Source organism: Nasonia vitripennis, chromosome 3, assembly GCF_009193385.2.
Source record: "Nasonia vitripennis strain AsymCx chromosome 3, Nvit_psr_1.1, whole genome shotgun sequence".
Taxonomy (NCBI): Eukaryota; Metazoa; Arthropoda; class Insecta; order Hymenoptera; family Pteromalidae; genus Nasonia; species Nasonia vitripennis.
The window spans coordinates 13,914,383-13,933,388 of NC_045759.1; the positions used below are offsets into that span (position 1 = coordinate 13,914,383).

Consider the following 19,006-nt stretch of genomic DNA (forward strand, 5'->3'; position numbering starts at 1 on the left):
AAAATTTACGAGCAACATTTACGAGGCTTTACCACCGCGACAGATTTCTAACTCTCGCGAGCTTTGATGCGACTCGCGCCGTTTCCTCTCTCTTGACTCGCTAGAGAGAGAGAGAGAGAGAGAGAGAGAGAGAGAGAGAGAGAGAGAGAGAGAGAGAGAGAGGGAGAGAGAGCATAAAAGGGCCAATGGCACCGTCGAAGCCTCATCATCCTCTTTCTCGTTGCACTTCTCTCTTTCTCATGCGGCGGCTCGCGCAGGCAGCACAACGACGCTGCGAAGAGACGCGCGCATAGACACGCGGTTGCATTAGCGAACATATTACATTGTGGCTTGCGCCTGAGCGAGAGGAGCTTCAAAAGAGAGACATGGGAAAGTGCGGAGAAATAGAAGTTACATTGTAATTTACGATGTTATTTCTCGTGATGGCTTCTTTTATGTGGGCTTCCTTTGTTCTTTACTTTTTTTTTTCTTAATTTTAGATAAGACTGTTAGGACGAAGGAATTTTTCATTACACAGATTCGGAGAAAAATATTGTAGTCGAAGATCAAGGTGTCGCGTGTGTGATAGCATTTCTTTAATTAATTTGTTCACTGAGTGTTTTAATGAAATAACGCTGTCCGTTGATAATTTGCTATGCAGAAGATGATAAAGTGCGTGGCTGTAGGATTTGTATAATCAGCTATTAAAATGCAGTGTAAAATAATTAGTATTTTATAGTTTGCGTTTTGTTTTATTATTCGTTTTAATTGAGTTGAAAAGGGGAGATCAAAGGTCGGATAGCATTACGAACGACTAAAGTCTCGCACATATCTTGCTTATTATAAATACGTAACGAGTTGTTAAGGTGTGCACCGTAAGTTAAGTCTGCTATATTTGCTTTGTTCGGGTCATTCACGAATCTACATTTTACATTTTGAAGATCAGATTTCTTTTTACAATTAGGGTATCGTAAAAAATATTATTTACAAAAGACTTCATTAATTTACGTTAATTGCCTCATAAAGCGTCGAATAAATAATCAAACTTCGTATACAAAAAGTACAAAAGAAAACAAGCGTCACGATTACCCGAAACCAGAGAGAGAAAAAAGAAGAGATAACCCACACAGCTGAACAATCAGCTGCATAAAGCGCGCCGGAGCGAGCGCGTGCACTTGGCCGCATGATTATCGAGGTGAGATGCAAATTTCGCGCTGGCGTGACTGCGAGCGAGGCCGACGATATGCACAATGCCAAGTTCAACGTTTGCTGCTCTCTATATAGTTTATATGTATACGCTTGTTTTTCGCCACTTCCACCAATCGCGTGCAATCACACGAGTCTCGTCAATTTTTTTTTTTGACCAAAAAACTGATGGAAGGATTTTTCTGCAGCCGCGGCTACTACGCAAGTGATAGTCGCTGTTTTTGCTCGGAGAGCGCGACGATAGCGAGGAAAGCTCGAGTTTGTTTATTTTAATCGATATTTGTCGTGTATCTGATGGTTTTAAATGAGTCGTCGTATAAGCGAATCGTTGCACATGTGACGAAACGGTGTTGTGTATAAAAATTATATTTATCGAGGCCGTAATTCACTTTTATCAGAGTTTAGCAACGGTGGATTAAAACGCTGTTTACGCACCTTGTATCGACGTTGTTCTATCAATTTTTAAAAGAGTTTATTTTATTTATACGCTGGCAAAAAAAAATTCGAATCATCCATTCATTCAAAGGCTTTCTTAGCTGCATGACGCCACACACGCGCTCCTCGACCTTCTCCACGCAATAAAGCAACCCCTTTCCGCATCAAAAGTCTCTCTCTCTCTCTCTCTCTCTCTCTCTCTCTCTCTCTCAACGCGTAGGGAAAATCACACACATGTCCGATCGGAAAAACCATCAGCACCCCCACACACGCGAGTCTTGCCTAACGCACACGTGTGTCCCTGTGGCAGCTGCATCAGTGCAACAGGTCGAACCCTTCCAGCGGCTTGACATTGAAAATATAACAGCTGCCGTTTGCGCAAAAAGCCTTGGCTTATGCGCGTACGCACACGTATATAACCCCGATCCGGTCAGCGACCGCGAGAAAAAGCCCCCAGTAGGTATTTACATTGTGCCGAGTGCATTGTCGAGCTCGGAGACATTGCGCTTCTTTAACACTCTGTTACAGCACTCGCTGGGAGAGAAATGCGAGGCGGTTTGTTAGAGGTCTTGAACTTGAACGCGGATCGGGGGAATTAGGGGAGACTTTCTCTTCTACATTGTAGAGAATCGCTGCACTAGCGGCGAACTAATGAGAAACCGGTATGCAAATCTGGATAAGAATTAGCCCGCGTTTATGAAAATCGTTCGAAAAAAGCGGCAAGGTCCGAAAACCGATTCGTCATCGGTATAAGCCCTGAGTGCGAGCAATATTTTGAACCGAGCGCATCATGAATGGACCGCGCAACCGTTGCGCCACGCTTCGCTCGAAAATCCGAGCGCATCTGCGTTTGGACACGTGCGTGCGGCTATACTCGGATTTGTGGGTACGAGGATTCATTGTGCAACCAGCGGTATATATTGACGATTGGCCGAGGGACAGAGGGGCGGTTTTCCAGTTTTACGCAAAAGGGGTAAAGGGCAGATGCAAATGTTGCGTTTGCATTGTGAATGGCGTGGAGGAGAAGGGAAGAAGGGTTTGAATGGCGGTGGCTATTAATCATTCCACGAGAAGGATTGATTTTCTGAAGCGATTTTTGGTTACAGTTTGTATAATAAGAAAGAATCTTGAGAATGAAAAATCTCAAACTAAAAGTAAACCAAAAAATCTCTCATCTTCCTGCTACTTAAACCCTTCCGGTGTTTAAAGAGTCAAATCCAAACCCATCGTCTCGCGCGCAATTGAACAAACACACCCCTTCCTACCCCAACGAATCCTCCGACATCTGCTAATACATTTCGTCACGCACTTAAATCCCGGTAAACACACTTCGCGCTCACATCCGCGCTCTCCTTTCCAGTTTTACGCAAAAGGGCTGACTCGCATCCTCTCCATCGAGCAGATGCAAATGCCCTGCATCATCTCTCGCACCGGCTCCCTCGTATACCTACACCCATATAGCCCTTCACCCTCTTATGCACCCGTGCCTCTATACCCTTCTAATACCTATAGGCCTCGTACGTTACGTCCTCGGCGCTTTTTTTCTTCGTTCAATGGAAAAATGGTCGCCGCACGCGAAAGGGTCGCTTCTTCAGCGGCCGATCATCTGTCAAACTTTTTCCGGGAAACTGGAGGACGTCGGGGCACGCGCTTCTTATTTCATGTACGAGAAAGGGTTTTCGGAGGTCGTCGAGCACACAATGGGCCGCAGATGCAACACGCGCGATTCGTTGCGTTGTTGGAAGCTATAATATAATCGCGGATCTTTGAAGAGGAGGACGACGGCACACGCGTATGGACCGGTGCGCGAGCGACGCCTTATGGCGCGTTTCGTTACGTCGCTTTTGTCGCTGGTTATGCATGTGTTTATGCTTTGATCGAATTTTATTGGAAAATTCGGGAGAATGATTTATCGGGCGTCCTTTGCGCTGAGCTTGCTTTATGAGTTTACTCAGCGTCAGCTGCTCTCGCGGGATTTTTATCAGCCGAGAGATTTACGCTTGGCAAATATGACCTTCTTGAAGTATTTTTAATTTATGAATAATCATTTGTAATTCGATTTTGAATAATTAATGAAAAATCAATGACGCCTCGTCAAACCATTTACCCAACAGTTTTTAAATCAAACTATTCATCATGACAGATGATATAATAATGAAAAGGCAATCCTTTATATATTCGACAAGAATAAGAAGCGCAACAAGCAGCTGCAGAACCAAGTATAAAATACACGCAGACGCGTGCGCCGCGCGTAATACTATACATCGCGACACGCGTCTTCTCCCTTTTATACGCAGCTCAATGACGCATATTATGCGCATCTCGCCTGTGTGTGACGCAATGCCGAAAAACCGCTTATTATGCCACCGCTCGCCCAAGTTTCAAAGAGGTTCCGAAGAAAGCAAAGAAAAACACGCTGCAACGCGAGCCGTGATCGACGCATCACAATTCATAATCTCGAACGGTCAATCGATACATGTGCGCTGCTTCCGATGTTGTCGTGTGGCCCGGAGGACGTCGTGCGTGGCGACGTTGTTTTGTCATCATTTCCGGTCTGTCTCAATCGAACGAGATAAATTTTTGTAAGGGGGAGGAGCCGGAGGCGCTGGATCGCGATCTGCGACCGTGTGACCGATTTCGATCGATTTTAAAGTATTTTTTAATGTTATAGATTTAATGTGATTATAATATTTGAAATTTAGTCGATTGATAAACAACTTACTTGTATTGCTATTTCGAAATTGTACAGGTTAGACACTCACCTGTAACAGAAAAAAAATTTGTTATAAATTGATAGGCGGCACGAGCAGCTCAAGCAGCATGCTCAACAAGGCAGTTTTAGCATATCAGACGCGTCGCTTTATATACATTAATCGAACAGATTAATATAATGGAATACGTGATTTGGGATAAAGTTCAATTTTCAAGCATTGCACATTAATCTTTCTGAATACGAAATATGGTTATCTTAAATAAACAAATAATTGTCATAAAAATGTGTACCGAGAAATCCTAAGAATATTTATCACGAATTTTGAATACAGCGAATTCTTAAAAGTCCAAAGAAACTTTCGGAGATACTACCGACATCTATCATTTTCAAAAAGTCGTGGGCGTGTTTTTGGGACCATGCGGGAGCCATCTACGGGCCTCACGCCGAAACTCATCGTCGACCAGGTAGGCCCGGCCCAAATTTCAAAATCGAGAGGTCACGACAGGCTATCCACTTTACCGACAGCCTCGTCCCTTGCACTAACAACAGACTCTCATTTGAACCAAAGTACAGCCATTAAACAATCAACGCTTCTAAAAACTAAATAAAAAATACACTTCAACCCTCTTCACCTTACTCTCGCATAGACTACATAATTACACCTTCCACCTAACGATATTTAAATAACCTTCTCAACCCTCATAGCAGAGCGCAAAAAACCTCCCCCCGAGCAATCTACAGTGCAACAACCTTAGTAAACACCGGCGTAAATACGCGGAACTTTCGCGAAAGCTCCGTCGTCGTTCTCTCCTCCTCGGTCTTACGTAAACCTTATCAGGACCTAAAAGAATTTAATTACACCCCACGCACAAGCAGGGAAAACGCTGCCGGCACGCGAAACTCACCCCTTCTCTCTTCTACACACACACATACAGCCGGTCTTTTAATCCCTGCAGCCGGGCATTCGGCGAAAAAGAAAGCTCGCGATCAATCTGGCGGCACGCAAGCTCGGTCAAGGAACGTAAAGCCCTACACCTAATCGGCTGCTAGGTAGGGGTACATAAGCTCGGCTGAAAGGAAGGAAGCGAAGAAAGAAAGAAAGAAAGACGTCGAGGGGGCTGTAAAAAAAGCGCTGGCCTGGCATTACTCTCTCTCTCTCTCTCTCTCTCTCTCTCTCTCTCTCTCTCTCTCTCTCTTCCTCTTGGCGCTCGCGAGCTTGGCTCGTAAAATAAAAGAGAGCGATATTACGCTCGCTCGCGCGCGCGCGCAGTGCAGTGCAGTGGCAGCGGCAGCAGTGCAGCCCCTCGCGCGCGAGACGGGGGTTGGATCGATTCCGGGCGTCGGCGCCGAGGTCACCGGCTCTCTAGCTCTCGGAGTAATGACCCTCACCCAGTGCAGTGCAATGGCATCGCCGCCGTCGCTGCCAAGGCCCCCCGACTCTCGGCGACTCTCGCTCTTCCTCTCGTTCGCCGCCGCGAGTGTATAGCGCTGTATAGGAGGGGAGAATCCCAGCCGCACTCTTCTATATACCATTGCGCCGATGGTGGGGAGTGGCACTTTGCTAGCTTTACGAGCGACTGCCACGCACACACTGTCGCACTGTTGTACCAAGTGCACGTGTGTCGGTTTAAGTGTGTGTACGCCGGTATTCGCGGAATATGCGCGTGTTGAATCATTCAACGCGTGGTGCGGTGGTGCGTATACAGTCGTGTGCGGAGACACAAAGGGACCGATGCCGGAGCGGCTGTAAGGCTGCGTATGTATTATATGAGCAATCGTAAAACGCACACGAGTGCCGCAAGTTTTCCGGGTGAGCCGCACACGTATACGGAGCTTTCTTTCGCGGCTGGCTAAGGGCTACTGCTGCTGCTGCTACTTCCATCTCTCCGCGAGGGATGCCGCCGCTGAAAGCAGTCGCGCTGAGAAGAATACATATAGATAGTGGGATAACGACCAAAGGGATGACGGCGTACCGAAGATAAAGGCATAATTAAATCCGAATCGTCTCTGCTGACACCGCTGCCGCTGCTGTGCGCGGGAATTAAAGGCGGGAATGGCATCGTTGGGTGTGTAACGTTCGATGCGGGAGTTGGCTGTTATACCGATTCGAGAGAGATTAGATACGGCTGATGTATCTTCGGAGATTAGCTGGCGTTGATCCTGGTGAGTGTACCTAGACCGTACAGTATTTAGATGGCAAAATTACCAACGACAGAATTGTCCCCAAAGACGATCGACGCGTAACCCTAACCAGCGTCAACGAGCACGCGACGCTGATTATATAAATCCACACTCAGTACCGAAAATTGCAGAGCCCAACGTGTTTCACTCACGTGCGCAGCAATAGCGAAAAACACCGTCGCAAAAAATTAAAAAAAAAACGAGCAGGAGAGGGGATGGAGTGCAGAGCTCCCTCTCCCCCACCAGTTCCCAGCCGAGCCAATGAACCTACTGTCCCCCACCAGAAGTACAGTGACGCGAATTTCGCGCGCTAGACCTTAAACTTCCCGCTCTCGGGAGGAGGGAGGCATACAGCAACAGCCCTCCGCGTCGAGGTCAACGCACGTCAAGTGAACGCCGCCGACCTTATAGGTGTATGCGCCCGGAAGTCGGTGTGAGTATTTGCAGAATCGGTGGGGGGTGTACCACTTCCCGGGTAGAAATATTCCGGGAACCAATGAACGCATCGCGGATAGTCGATACGAGTGCTGCGGCAGTCCGGGAGCGATGGACTGTGTGGGTGTAAAGAGGAGAGCTTGCGCGGATTCAGCCCTTTTTACGCGCTCGCGTATATCTGTATGGGGTATGTGCGGATGCGCTGCGGCGAGGATGAGGTTCGCGGATGTGTAGAGAGAGAGAGGGATGCTTTGATAAATGGCGAGGCTTTGTGGATGGGCTGGCTGTCGAGGGGAGGTAAACGTATCATGACTATTTTTCAGGATCAATGCCAGATTTTAGATTTCCTTTTTTTTCAAGGCCCCTATCATCGTTTGATTGCTATATATATATATATATATATATATATATATATATATATATATATAAATCGAGAATAAAATTCGTTGCAAAATATATTTTAATACAAAATACACTCGAAGCTCTATACCATCGATACTATACATTTTCAGCTCTCCGCGGTAAGGTTCTCGCGCGAGCTGGGGTGATACAAATTGTAAGTTGCTCTCTCACCGCAGCGAATGCGAAGTATACGTATACGCGCAGTATATCCCCCAAGCGTTTATGATTATAGACAGTATAGTGAGCTGTGGCCGAGGCTCAATTTTATTAGCGGCATGCGACCGTTTATACTCTTGTGCATGTGTGTGTCTGTGTATATACGCGGTGCGAGCAAGCGATACTCTATAACCGGGCATTAACGTTGCAAATGCGGTTCGCGATCGATTCGGAGACAACACGACGCCGGAGGCATTGATATGTACGCATACACTACCGCGGCTTTACTTCCGCCGTTTTCGAACCCGGTGACATAACGCTGCTTCTGATTATTTTATGAGCTTGCTTATTCCTGCACGTGTGTGCGTACGTCAAAATAATTATTAATAACAAAATATATGTCAACCTAAATAAGCTTCGAATTCTCATTCCGAACGCGGCGCAACCACCCCTGCACGCGTACCCTCTCCTGCGGCTACCTCCAGTCGGGTTGCCGCTTTTCAGGGGTGCTTTCGCCCGGGGCTGCCGAGTCTCTCTCGCACACCCTCTCTATATACGGACAATACACGTATCCGTCGCCGTGGTTGGAGAACGAAGAGGGGGACCACTGGGTCATTCCTCCTGACGGGCGGGGGTCATCGCGCGAGACACCGAACCGCCCCTCTGATCGCGGAAAACCTGTGTGAGTGAACGTGTATACGTACAGCTCTGTCACTTGCATCCATGGTAGCGCCGATGCGCGAATAAGAGAGTTCTCTGAGTGTGCGCTTGGGTTATGACACTGGAGGGAGCGCAGGGATCGTAAAATGCGGTGAAGCTGTAGCTGCTCGTGGATGCGGAGAGGGTTATGGGCTTGATGGTTGTGAAAAAATTTCATGGAGTTTTTATTCGGAGCGAGTGTAATCGCGATATTGCAGAACTTAATTTTAATTTTAATTACACTAAATAATTCTCAGGACCTTTTAATCAATCGTTAAAAATTTTAGGGCAGATACGAAAAATTATTGTGAATTATTTTTCGAAAGTTGTACTGCCTTTGATACGAGCGCCACGCACGCGCGACTTATAAAAGCGAAGTGTACTGTTGCGTAAAATGATATCGTGCGAACCGTCGTGCAGATCGATACAATCGATTTTGCGTACACAAAGGGAAATCGGTCGTAACTTTGTTCTCGCACGAAGGATATATTAAAATAATTGTTAATCAACTAGGAATCATTAACCATGCGCACATGCATAAAAAATGCGATGCAATCAAGGCAATTGAAAGATATTAAAGCTCGATATCAAAGCTGAAAGTCATTACTTTTTCTGCGCGCAGAATCGCATTCGCACAACGAATTTTTTTCACCCTCATTTTTTCAACAAAATTCAAGTTTGCGTGCAAATCTCTGCACGAGGCGATTTCGAGTAATCGACGAACGGTCGCGAAAAGAAGCAGAAAAAAAGGAGGGAAAAAATTATCGCCGTGACTCGTGCATCTAAGAAATCGGATGTTTTTTCAACATATTACTCATACGGACGTTTTCCTTTCAAGAGCAAACTCGTTCACAAGGTTAAGCAAAGATTAGCCTCTCTCTCTCTCTCTCTCTCTCTCTCTCTCTCTCTCTCTCTCTCTCTCTCTCTCTCTCTCTCTCGCTCGCTCGCACATTGTGTGTGTATATATATATACACGAATATACGCGCTACTCCAAATTGCTAACCTTGACTGATAAAACTCGAACGGCGACGCTGGCGTCTCGCGGAACTCGATATATTATTCTTCCGATCGTCTGGGCGAGTTTATGCTTCGAAAATCCGAGCCGTAAATGTATTTGTTGCGCGTCAAAGCTTGACGAATCGTTTCACGCGTTTATGCTGCACAAGCTGCGCGACGATTCAATTTTCGTGTGGCATCGATAAAAAGACGGAAAGCTCACTGTATTATTCATCGCGAAAAATGCAGACGAATATGTAATAATTGCACTTGTATTTGTTTAAATACGTGTGCAAGATACCGGTGCACCTCTTTCGAAAACATGTTTACCTTTGATTTTAATTAAATTATGTTATCGTCAGTTTTGTGTCGTTTGCTTTATTTCAGTCGATTGTTCCTTAAAAAAAAGTAACGTATGTGTTGATGTCTTACGTCACGAGCGCCTCGAGTTGGATGTGTATCTCGAGAGCGATTCGATTCCTTGAATCATTAACATCTGAATCTATTTTTAAATGCGATTGTGAGTCTTCCAAAAGTTAAGTTATAAAGTATCTTAAAATAATTTAAGCGTTGTGCAGACCATGAAATTGAAATTTATTGTAAAAAGGAACAAAACGTTTTATCTAATTAGACTCTTGATGCTTTCTCTTTTATTAAACAAGATTATAAGAGCTAACCAGATCGACTCATTGAAACAGCAGAACAATTGCACGTCTCGAACTGTATACTTGATTCAAATTGTCTACGAATCGAATTAGGTACCCGAGTGAATCATTATTTTCATTTCGGACGGACCATAATTGCAATCTACGATGTCTTAAGAAAGGAATCACGACTTCAAAATGATTCTTCTTGCTTAGATTCATGTCACATTATTTCTTTTTCAGAGATAACCATCACGGTTTCTAACGAGTAAATACCGCGTTTATCGGCAACTTTCATTAAAGTGAAAATTTCTCGTTTATTCTGGAGCGAGAAAGCAGAAGGGAACTTACTGAAATGCGAGGGAGGACAGGATGAAAGGGTCTCGTTTCAACCCCTTCAGGAATAGCAGGAACCCCACTGAAGATCTCATTTAGGCTATAAGCAATCATGATTGCATCGCATAGTCATAACAAACGGCGTTTTAATAATAATATTTTATTATCTTATGGCACATAGCGATGTAGCAAAAAGCAAGTTTCAATAAAAGTGAAACCTGCACTCCATCTCGAACCCAAGGAACAAAGTTACTCTCATTAGTCCGCGCGTAGCAGCTCGCCCTATATGCATCTCTTTCTCCACACTCCTTTCTCCGCTGTGTCTCCGCAGCAGCTAGACACCATATATTTCGTGTACACATGCACGCAGCTACGTGTGCACCTACTCAGCCAGACGAGAGCTCGATCGAACGAGTGAAAGTAGCGTCGCCTACGCACCAGACACGAGGGAAAAGCGAAAAAGGAGTAAACAGCGTTACGCGTTTGAAAAAAAGCAGACTATACTCGATTGCCATCGCATATTGTGCATATGTATACAGGTGTGTTAAATCTGAGTATTTTATTTTAGATTTTCTATTTTTGTCTCTATGTGCGCGCATATGCAAGTGTGCGTAGAAAACGCTGCTCGTGCGCAGCTGAAAGTCAAATTAAAACGGGGGACTTTCACTGGCGTGTGCAGCGTAAATCAGCCCGTAATTTTATCCTCTCTCGCCAATGTTACATTTTGTAGTTGAGCTCGAGCGCCGGAGTGTAGGTGCAGCGTACGTACGTGTGAACGGGCGTATACGCGCGGTGCGTACCGAGCTTTGGGGGAGGCTATACGTGTACGCGCAAAGAGGGGGTGTCTGGCGCTTCTGGCTTCGTCCCTGTTACACGATGTACATGCGGGTCTACTATGGTGGTATACTGATAACGTCGTGTGCTTCTCAATTTTCAAAAGATTATTCGAATATTTCTGACACGCAGTGAAACGAGGCTTTCGTCACGGTTATCTCATATAATATCGTGCAGTCATTAAAGCTGTAGTTAGCCTACAGAGCAATCATTTATAGATCATGTATACGAAAAAAGCATATGCTTTTTGAAATATCTCTCGCTGAACATCAAAGACGCGCTGAAGGACAATGTTATTCGAATCGATAAGGCCGACAAAAAATCCGGAAAACACTGCAGCGAGTTCGAGGCTTCCACGTCGTGTGATAAGCGAGAGAGACGACTCTCCTCTTTATTATCGGAAATTCGTAATCATGAGACACATCGCGATGCGCGTGACACAAGGGGCTAGGCGCGTTACTTATTCGTCGACGACTTTTTCCTCTCCAAAGACGATGACTGCAGCTCTAGTCTCACGCGAGCAACCTTGACACTCGAGGCAGATTAGGAAACGCGGCTTTATCGCATTGTTTCGTAATCGCTCGCCTATATATGTTTTCTCTAAAAATTTTCAGAATTCGTCAGGACGGAGTGAAAAGGTTCCTAATAGTGTAATTATCGGGGGCAGAGATCGAAGCTAACGTATTTCGAAATGTCCAATGGCGCATCGATAAATTCAAATCCAATGGAAGGCGAGAGTGCGAGGCCTACTCTGCCATTGACTGGAGCGAGACACGTAAATTGTTACTTTGTTAGCGATAAAGTGACATTTGAATAGCGCAGCCTTGGAGTTAATTTTCAAACAATTTTTTCCACTACCGACTTCTCATTGATCCGTGCTATCGTCACATCTCTATGATCTACAAACTGACTATAATTAACTGCAATCACGATAAGAATGCGCGATTAAAACATAATTACACAGACAAACACACACACACACACACACACACACACACACGGGCAGAAAAGCCAAATTTTTGACGGAACTGATTAAAAAAAATTCAAAATACACGAAAACACTCGGCTCCCGATTAATCGCTCTTGCGTAATAGCCTCCTTATTTTTCCCGAGTTAGAGAAACACGTGCAGCTTGTGTACACATATCGCGGCGCATCTGGCCACGTCACGGAAAAAAGCGAGGAAAAAAAGCTGAGCAGTCCCAAAAAGACCTTCGGAGAAATTCCACGGCCCTAAAAATACACCGAGCACACGCGCACGCACATACTCTCTCTCGTCGTCCCAAGGCTTATCGCGCCTACGCTCCCGGAGAGTCAGAGAATGAGACATACAGAGGGGGGGGGGGGCAGGAAGATAGGAGCTCTGCACACGCACTTGATGCACATGCACATGCACACGGCTAGACGGACGGGGGAGTAGACTCTCGGAGGGTGTCTGCGTCCATGTTACACGATGCTGTGCGGGCTTTGGCCGGATATGCAGTTTTCTGTACGCGTTTCGTGCTCTGACGGACATTTTTTTCTATTGGAAAATACTCGAGTGCAGTTGAATTATACGATTCGGATGAATAATTGAATAAAATATGTATAACGAACTGATAGTGCCGAATCGCGCTTTGAGAAGAAAAAGCGCCCGATAATGCTGCATGTCAAAATCTTAATTAACTTCGTCACTGGATAAGAGCAGGAAAAAGTATTCATCTGAAAAAAAGTAACTAAAAGTCCCGTTTGAGAAAAGCATCCATATGCAGCTCGCTAAGCACACACACAAACAAAGCAAAGCTCATACAGCGGCAGCAACAGCTCGGACGTTTATCGCGAGCGCGCGCGAGCAACGGAGGCCAAGGCTTCGGTGACGTGGGCCGAGAGAGCTGCGACTGTTAAGATTATTAAAGCGACGCTTTTAGCGCCTTTATCGTGTCATCGTTCGGCAAATTCGCGCGTGCCTCTTTCTCCTGATGTCTGTGTGTAGAGGCTTATCAATTTTCGATTAGAATTTTTGGGAATTTCGGCCGGACTCTCTCCGTGCCGTTTTCGCTGAAATCAATAAAAATTTACAAGGGGAATCCCAAGCTCGCGCAGGTCTATCTCTCATTTCCAATTGGATAATAAATTCGAAGCTAGCACGAATAGCCTTGCCAAGTAATATCCTTCCATACCGAGCAAAATCTCTTGCACACAAACCCATCTCTCTCCCTCGAGTCATAACCAAAAACCTCTATTATCTTCAAGAGTCTAGGTCAAACCCTTCTCCTCCTCGACGGCGACACACAATAAAGCCTCCGACCCAACAATCGTCCTCCGATAACATCGTCTCTCGGGTTTTTCAGTCGTCGCGCACTCTCTCCTCGATATGCACGACGATAGAGCCGTACAGACACAACGCGCAGTCGCGTTCAACGTTTTGAAAGCTCGCTCGGTTGCGCGCGCGCGGGAAGCTAAATATAAAGAGAGCAGCAGCGGTGGCGGCGGCAGCGATGACGCCAGGCGCGACCGTGACCGTGAAGGATTCCGAAAACTATCGGGAAAAGCAGGTGCGATGTATACGCGAGCGCTTTTTCGAGGTCAAGCACAGCCCGGTATGTGTGCGTGTGTGGCTGATAGCGACGCGGCGGTGGATTCCTTCCGCGACGAGCGACTCTGCTGCTAGTGTGCGTGTGTGTGGGTTAGTGTATAATACGTGCGTCTGATGTGTCCTTGCGCTGGCCGAACGTTGAATGCTTCCGGTATACGGGTCTGTGTGTGTGTGTGTGTGTGTGTGTGTGTGTTTTGGAGTAGGGAGTGTGTGTTTTGAGTTTGATGGGCTGGTGCGCGTTTTTTGGAGGTGAGGGAAGAGAGCGCCTCTGGGTTTTGTCGGACGTAGAATGATTTTAATGACTTTTCGAAGGTTATTTTCGTTAATTACGATGTATAAATTTTCCTATACGCGAGGAAGCGTTCTATAGTATTCTATGAATCAGTCAGAATTTCGAACGATCATTAATTTTCGGGACATGAAGTGTGTGCATTCGTTTTCCATTATAAATAAACTGTTTGGGAAAAACAGCCATTCCAAACGAATTCCTCGCCTCGATATACTCACAGCGATGAACTTGAACTACCGTAAAAAAAACGCGATACTAATAATATCTCTTCTTTCTTTAAAAAAAAAGTCTTATTTATAATCGCCAGCTTCGACCGCTCTCGATATATTCTTACCCATCCGCATTTGTCCTTATTCCCAGATAGTACCGATAAAAAAAGCTCGGATCAAACGAACTCTCGAGAAACAGCAGAAGTCGTGAAAAAAAAAAGAAATTTCAGTCGAAATAGAAAGTGTAGACTTACCGATCAATCGAATATTTTTTTGTATCATGGATCGAACGTATACGTAAACACGAAAAAAGGCGCGACCTTCGTTGCATTATCGTATTATCGTGCACGGTCACGGGTACGAGTATGTATGCTCTGCGAGCGCAAGCGCGATAACGTCGGCGCGCGCGCAGCGATGCATTGGATTTTGAATGCAATGCATTTTTAGAATCTTGTGTTTTAAAGCTCGAGGTTGCGCGCTGTGCAAGCTTTCGATTGGTTGGTCTAGAATCGTCGTGTAATAACTTTCAATTTTAATAAACGTATGAATACACGGAGAAAAAAAATGTCGAGTCTACCGAAGCGACTTCAGTAGGATCTACTTGAGTAAAGAATGTGCCAGAATAGACTCTCACAGCACAAAATTTCCGAGCGAGAAAAGTGGGGGAAGCGCAGCAGTGGCGGTAGGCGGGGCTAGACGAGTTTGGGCCCTTCTGCGCATTCGATGAGTGTCTACCGCGCAGAATTTTCTTTACCTAAGTCGTCAAGTAGATTCTACTGAAGTTTTGAGTAGCCTCAACGTTTTTTTTCTCCGTGTAGAATTATGGAGAAATAAAATATCTCAATCTGTTTTGTACAATAATGACAATGATTAATTACTGAACAACGATTTGCATGAGCTTTTTCATTAATTCATATAATTACGCGCTTGAGATAAGACTGGCAGCAATTGTAGAAGAAAAATCGAGCGAATCCAGTTGATATCAACATTGTATCTCTTTCTAGACAAGAGCTTTATCGGTGCATTCGACACACATAACACGCACACATCCACACAATAAAAGCTCGCGAGCGCGCGTCGCGAAAGAGATGTGTGTGCGCGCGCGCCTTGCGTAATCGGTCCTAATGCGCGAGCGCGAGGCGCGAAATTTCTGAGCGATACATCTACACCTATACAGATATACATACGTACATGCGTAATGCACGCGATGACCTCGGAGCCGCGCGTACACTCCATATGCGTCGTGCTAAAACGACGTGGGCGCTTGGCAATGTCAGAGTCACCGATCTATTGACTGTGCGCGACCCCGGAACAGATAACTCGATTTAACCCGGACTCTCTCTCTCTCTCTCTCTCTCTCTCTCTCTCTCTCTCTCTCTCTCTACTGCGGGTTAACCGATTTTTTTCGCTCCAGGTATGTATGATGCCAGAAATTGGGATATTGAGTTGTGGTAAACTTGATTTGGGAAGGGTTGATTTTTTTCGAGGCAATGTAACAGGGGTTGCTTGACGCGCACACGTGTTGTATTTAGAATTCAGGAGAGCAGAGTCGCTTTGGCAGAGTCGAAATCAGAGAAGATCTCGGGTACAGAAGTTGTATTATGCAGTTTAATGAAATAAAAGTTCTAATGAGTAGTCCCCTCTAATTCGATGCATTATTCAAATAGCAGCAGCAAATAATAATTACAGATTTCGAACTATAAATACGGAACGCGATCGTTAAAACCGAGATCGTAATCAAGAGCAAGAATTCTCACTAATTATTTATAAAAAGATAATTGCGGGCGTGGCAATTAAACAGTTTACACATACATCTATATCGGTGTTTCTTACATTATAATTATACTAGCCGGAGTTGAGCATCGGCGATATCATCGGCATTAAACTTTAGCGGGCAATTAATTATTGAATCAAAACGTTACGTGTCTCCTCGCGTGCATTATGCATCGAAAGAGTGCGATGTCCGAGTGCCGCGCGCATCACAGACAGAGAAAAGAAATCAGCTTAGTCCAATCACCTATACAAAGCGATTCCATGAAAATTCAATGTTATCGATGAACGACGCGAGGAGCGAACGAGCGCGCATGAAAGATGATTGAAAATTACGTTCCTCACGCCTTGACCTTGAACCTCGCGAGTGTGTGCCGTACGCGGAAGAGAACTTTTTTTTTCTGAGGTAATTTCAATTTCAACCGTCGTATACATGTGTGTACGCGATGTCACACAATTGTCAATGAATTATACAAACACGATAAAAGAGGCAAATTACACGTGTTTGGACTCCTGTTTATTGTAATTAATAGTAATTAAGTGCAATTCCAGCGATAATCTAACATCTACCTTATCCAGCGCCGGGCTCGTATTAATGAAATATTTCTATACAGCGACCTCGAGGCGCACTGACATTGGCATTGACTAAACAATGCCTCGCTTAACGAGCGGCCGCATTATTGTATGTACAAATCGAAGAGAGCTTGTGATTTCCTTCTGTATAACGATATCCCTCCTCTCGCGTCTGTGTATACATTACGCATTACGCAATAAGCATCGGCACAGTTCCAAGAAACTCACCTAGATCGGGTATGGAGCTGGTCGGCTCCTCGTGGTGGCCCTTGCCTTCCCCGTTGTTCCTGGACCTCGGTGGAGGTGGCGGCGGCGGTGGTCTCATGCTGCTGGACGTCGAACTCACGACGACCGATGGCGGCGCTACCGACGCGCTGTTACTCCCGGCGCTACTGCTGCTGCCCCCACTAGCACTGCTGCCATTGGTCTCGGCTTGACCTTGGGCCCTGTTGTGCTGCTGACTGCTTCCGGGCGCGTTGCGCTGCATCTGCTGCGTCGACATCAGCACCGTCTCGCCTCGATCGGGCTGTTGCTGTTGCTGTTGCTGAGCCGGAGCTTGAGCTTGAGCTTGCGGGGGTGGTCGGGGACACCAGCCGTGCAACACGCGGATGGCGCTGCGCACCTCCGCTTGCAGCTCGGCTGCCCGGTCGCGCACTGTGTGAGCCACTTTGGACGATCCGGTATACCCGCGGTGAGCGGGTAAGCTTGACTGGCGAGGAATGTAACCGTGGAGGGTTGGAGATTCCGAAGTTACAGCGAAGCTCGAGGTTGACTGGTGAGGTGGTACCGGAGGTTGTCAAAGCGTCCTCGTCGAGACGGTCTTGGTTGATGACGTTGGCGACATCGCGCAGTCGGTATTGTGTTTTCACTTTTCTCTCGTTTCTGTCAGATATAGTATCTCCCGATTCCCCGCGGGAATCCCGTAGTTACTTATCGGAAAAACACTCACACGCGGACCCTCGAACAACTGTCAGTCACTCTATTATGCGTATACGGTCAAGGTTCGTCCTCTTCGTTGCACTGATAAAACAACAACAACGACAGCGACGCTGTTACGATCACTGTGCTGCTACTACTACTACTTGGCAACTATTCGACACTATGTATTGGCTCGAGAGAGAGAGAGAGAGAGAGAAAGAGAGAGAGCTGGCACGCGACCGGCGTCTCACACAGACTCACGTGCAGCGCGTGTAGTGACGATGCCGACGAGCAGCTTTTATGTAGCTATATGTATATAATATGTACGAGAGAGAATGCACGTGAGAGAGGTAGTGGGTCGAACTTTTGTTGCTGTCAGAGGTATATGAGCTTTTCTTTATTGTTGAGTTTTGTAATAGCACTTTCTGAAGAGTGAGAGAGAACTGTCACTTTCGCGCACGCACGTAAACAACACACTGAATGAGATTTATTTTTTTCGACACACGCTAACAAACTTATTGACGAGCACTGAGTTTGATGAGGTGTTGCGTTACACTTATGTACGTATGTTATATGTACTTGATTTGTCGCAGTAGTTCCTTCGCAGTTCTGTTTGTTTTTTGTATATAAAGTATATATAGAAATATCTTCGTCCGATGTATCTTCTTGTATATCGATAAATAAATATATATGTTGCTTGTACCACGGTTCACGTATGTGTGTTTGTAGAATATATCGTGTAAATATCCTGAGATATAGGCAAAGTATATATATATATATATATATATAGAATATATATGTCGTGCTTTCCTTATAGCCTGCGTGTGTATAGTCTTCTTTAAAATATATCTATATGTATATGTGTGTATATTGTTGCTTCAAAATCTTATATAGAATCCTCTATATGCGTACGATATATACGAGGTTGTATATATACTAGTCCGTGTGTTTGTTTATGTACCAACAATCCGCCAAAGATGCCGCCGGGTGAAAGACACACTTTGCACAGATATTCCCCGGAAACTCGCACTCCCCTACTGTCCTTCCGAGAAAAGAAGCACAACGAACAACAACACTCCTCCTCTTCTTCCTGGTCCTCCTGAGTTGTGTCTCGGGCACAAAACGGCGAACGGAAAAAAGAAAAACAACGAAAGGGTGAGTCGCGTGCGTGCGGTGTGTGTTTGTGTCTGTGTGTGTGTGTGTGTGTCTATATGTCTATATGTATAACGTAACGTGCCGGAGAGATAGAGCTAGCTGCAGCAGAGCGCGCCCGATGGATCGCCTCGCGCCGTGGCCGAGCGCTCTTTGGGGTTTCTCGCCGCTGCAGAGCATAACGCGAGTCGAAAACACGCCGCGCGGCGGCGCGAGCAACTCCACAACGCAGTCGCAGTCTGCTCCCTACTCCGTCGCGTTCCCGCCGCCGCCGCCGCCGCCGCCGCCGCCGCGAGTTGGTATAGTAGCCGGCTTGCTCCCCCCTTATCCGCGCCGTTCGCCCGTGCACTTGAAACGCTGCCTCTGATGCATGTATATAGACATGCGTGTGTGAAGCCGTTGCAGTGGATGTTATACGCGGAGGAGCCAGACGAGGAGAGGTATATCCTTATCTATGCTCGCGGTGTATCTCGCGAGATTTTTGGGAGGAGAGAGAGAGGTTAG

General features: G+C 45.9%; 1 protein-coding gene and 1 long non-coding RNA gene across 2 annotated transcripts in view; one reads left to right on the forward strand and one right to left on the reverse strand.

Moving 5' to 3' along the window:
- The window catches only part of LOC100117176 (ecdysone-induced protein 75), a 134,138-nt gene extending 115,445 nt beyond the window's left edge, over positions 1-18,693 (reverse strand). The window contains exon 1 of the mRNA XM_031927953.2: positions 16,661-18,693. Within this exon, the coding sequence (XP_031783813.1) occupies positions 16,661-16,934 (274 nt within the window). The 5' untranslated portion in view covers positions 16,935-18,693. The remainder of the gene's footprint in view (positions 1-16,660) is intronic.
- LOC116416982 overlaps positions 18,619-19,006 on the forward strand; it is a 39,510-nt gene continuing 39,122 nt past the window's right edge. The window contains exon 1 of the long non-coding RNA XR_004227298.2: positions 18,619-18,942. This is a non-coding gene — a long non-coding RNA (uncharacterized LOC116416982). The remainder of the gene's footprint in view (positions 18,943-19,006) is intronic.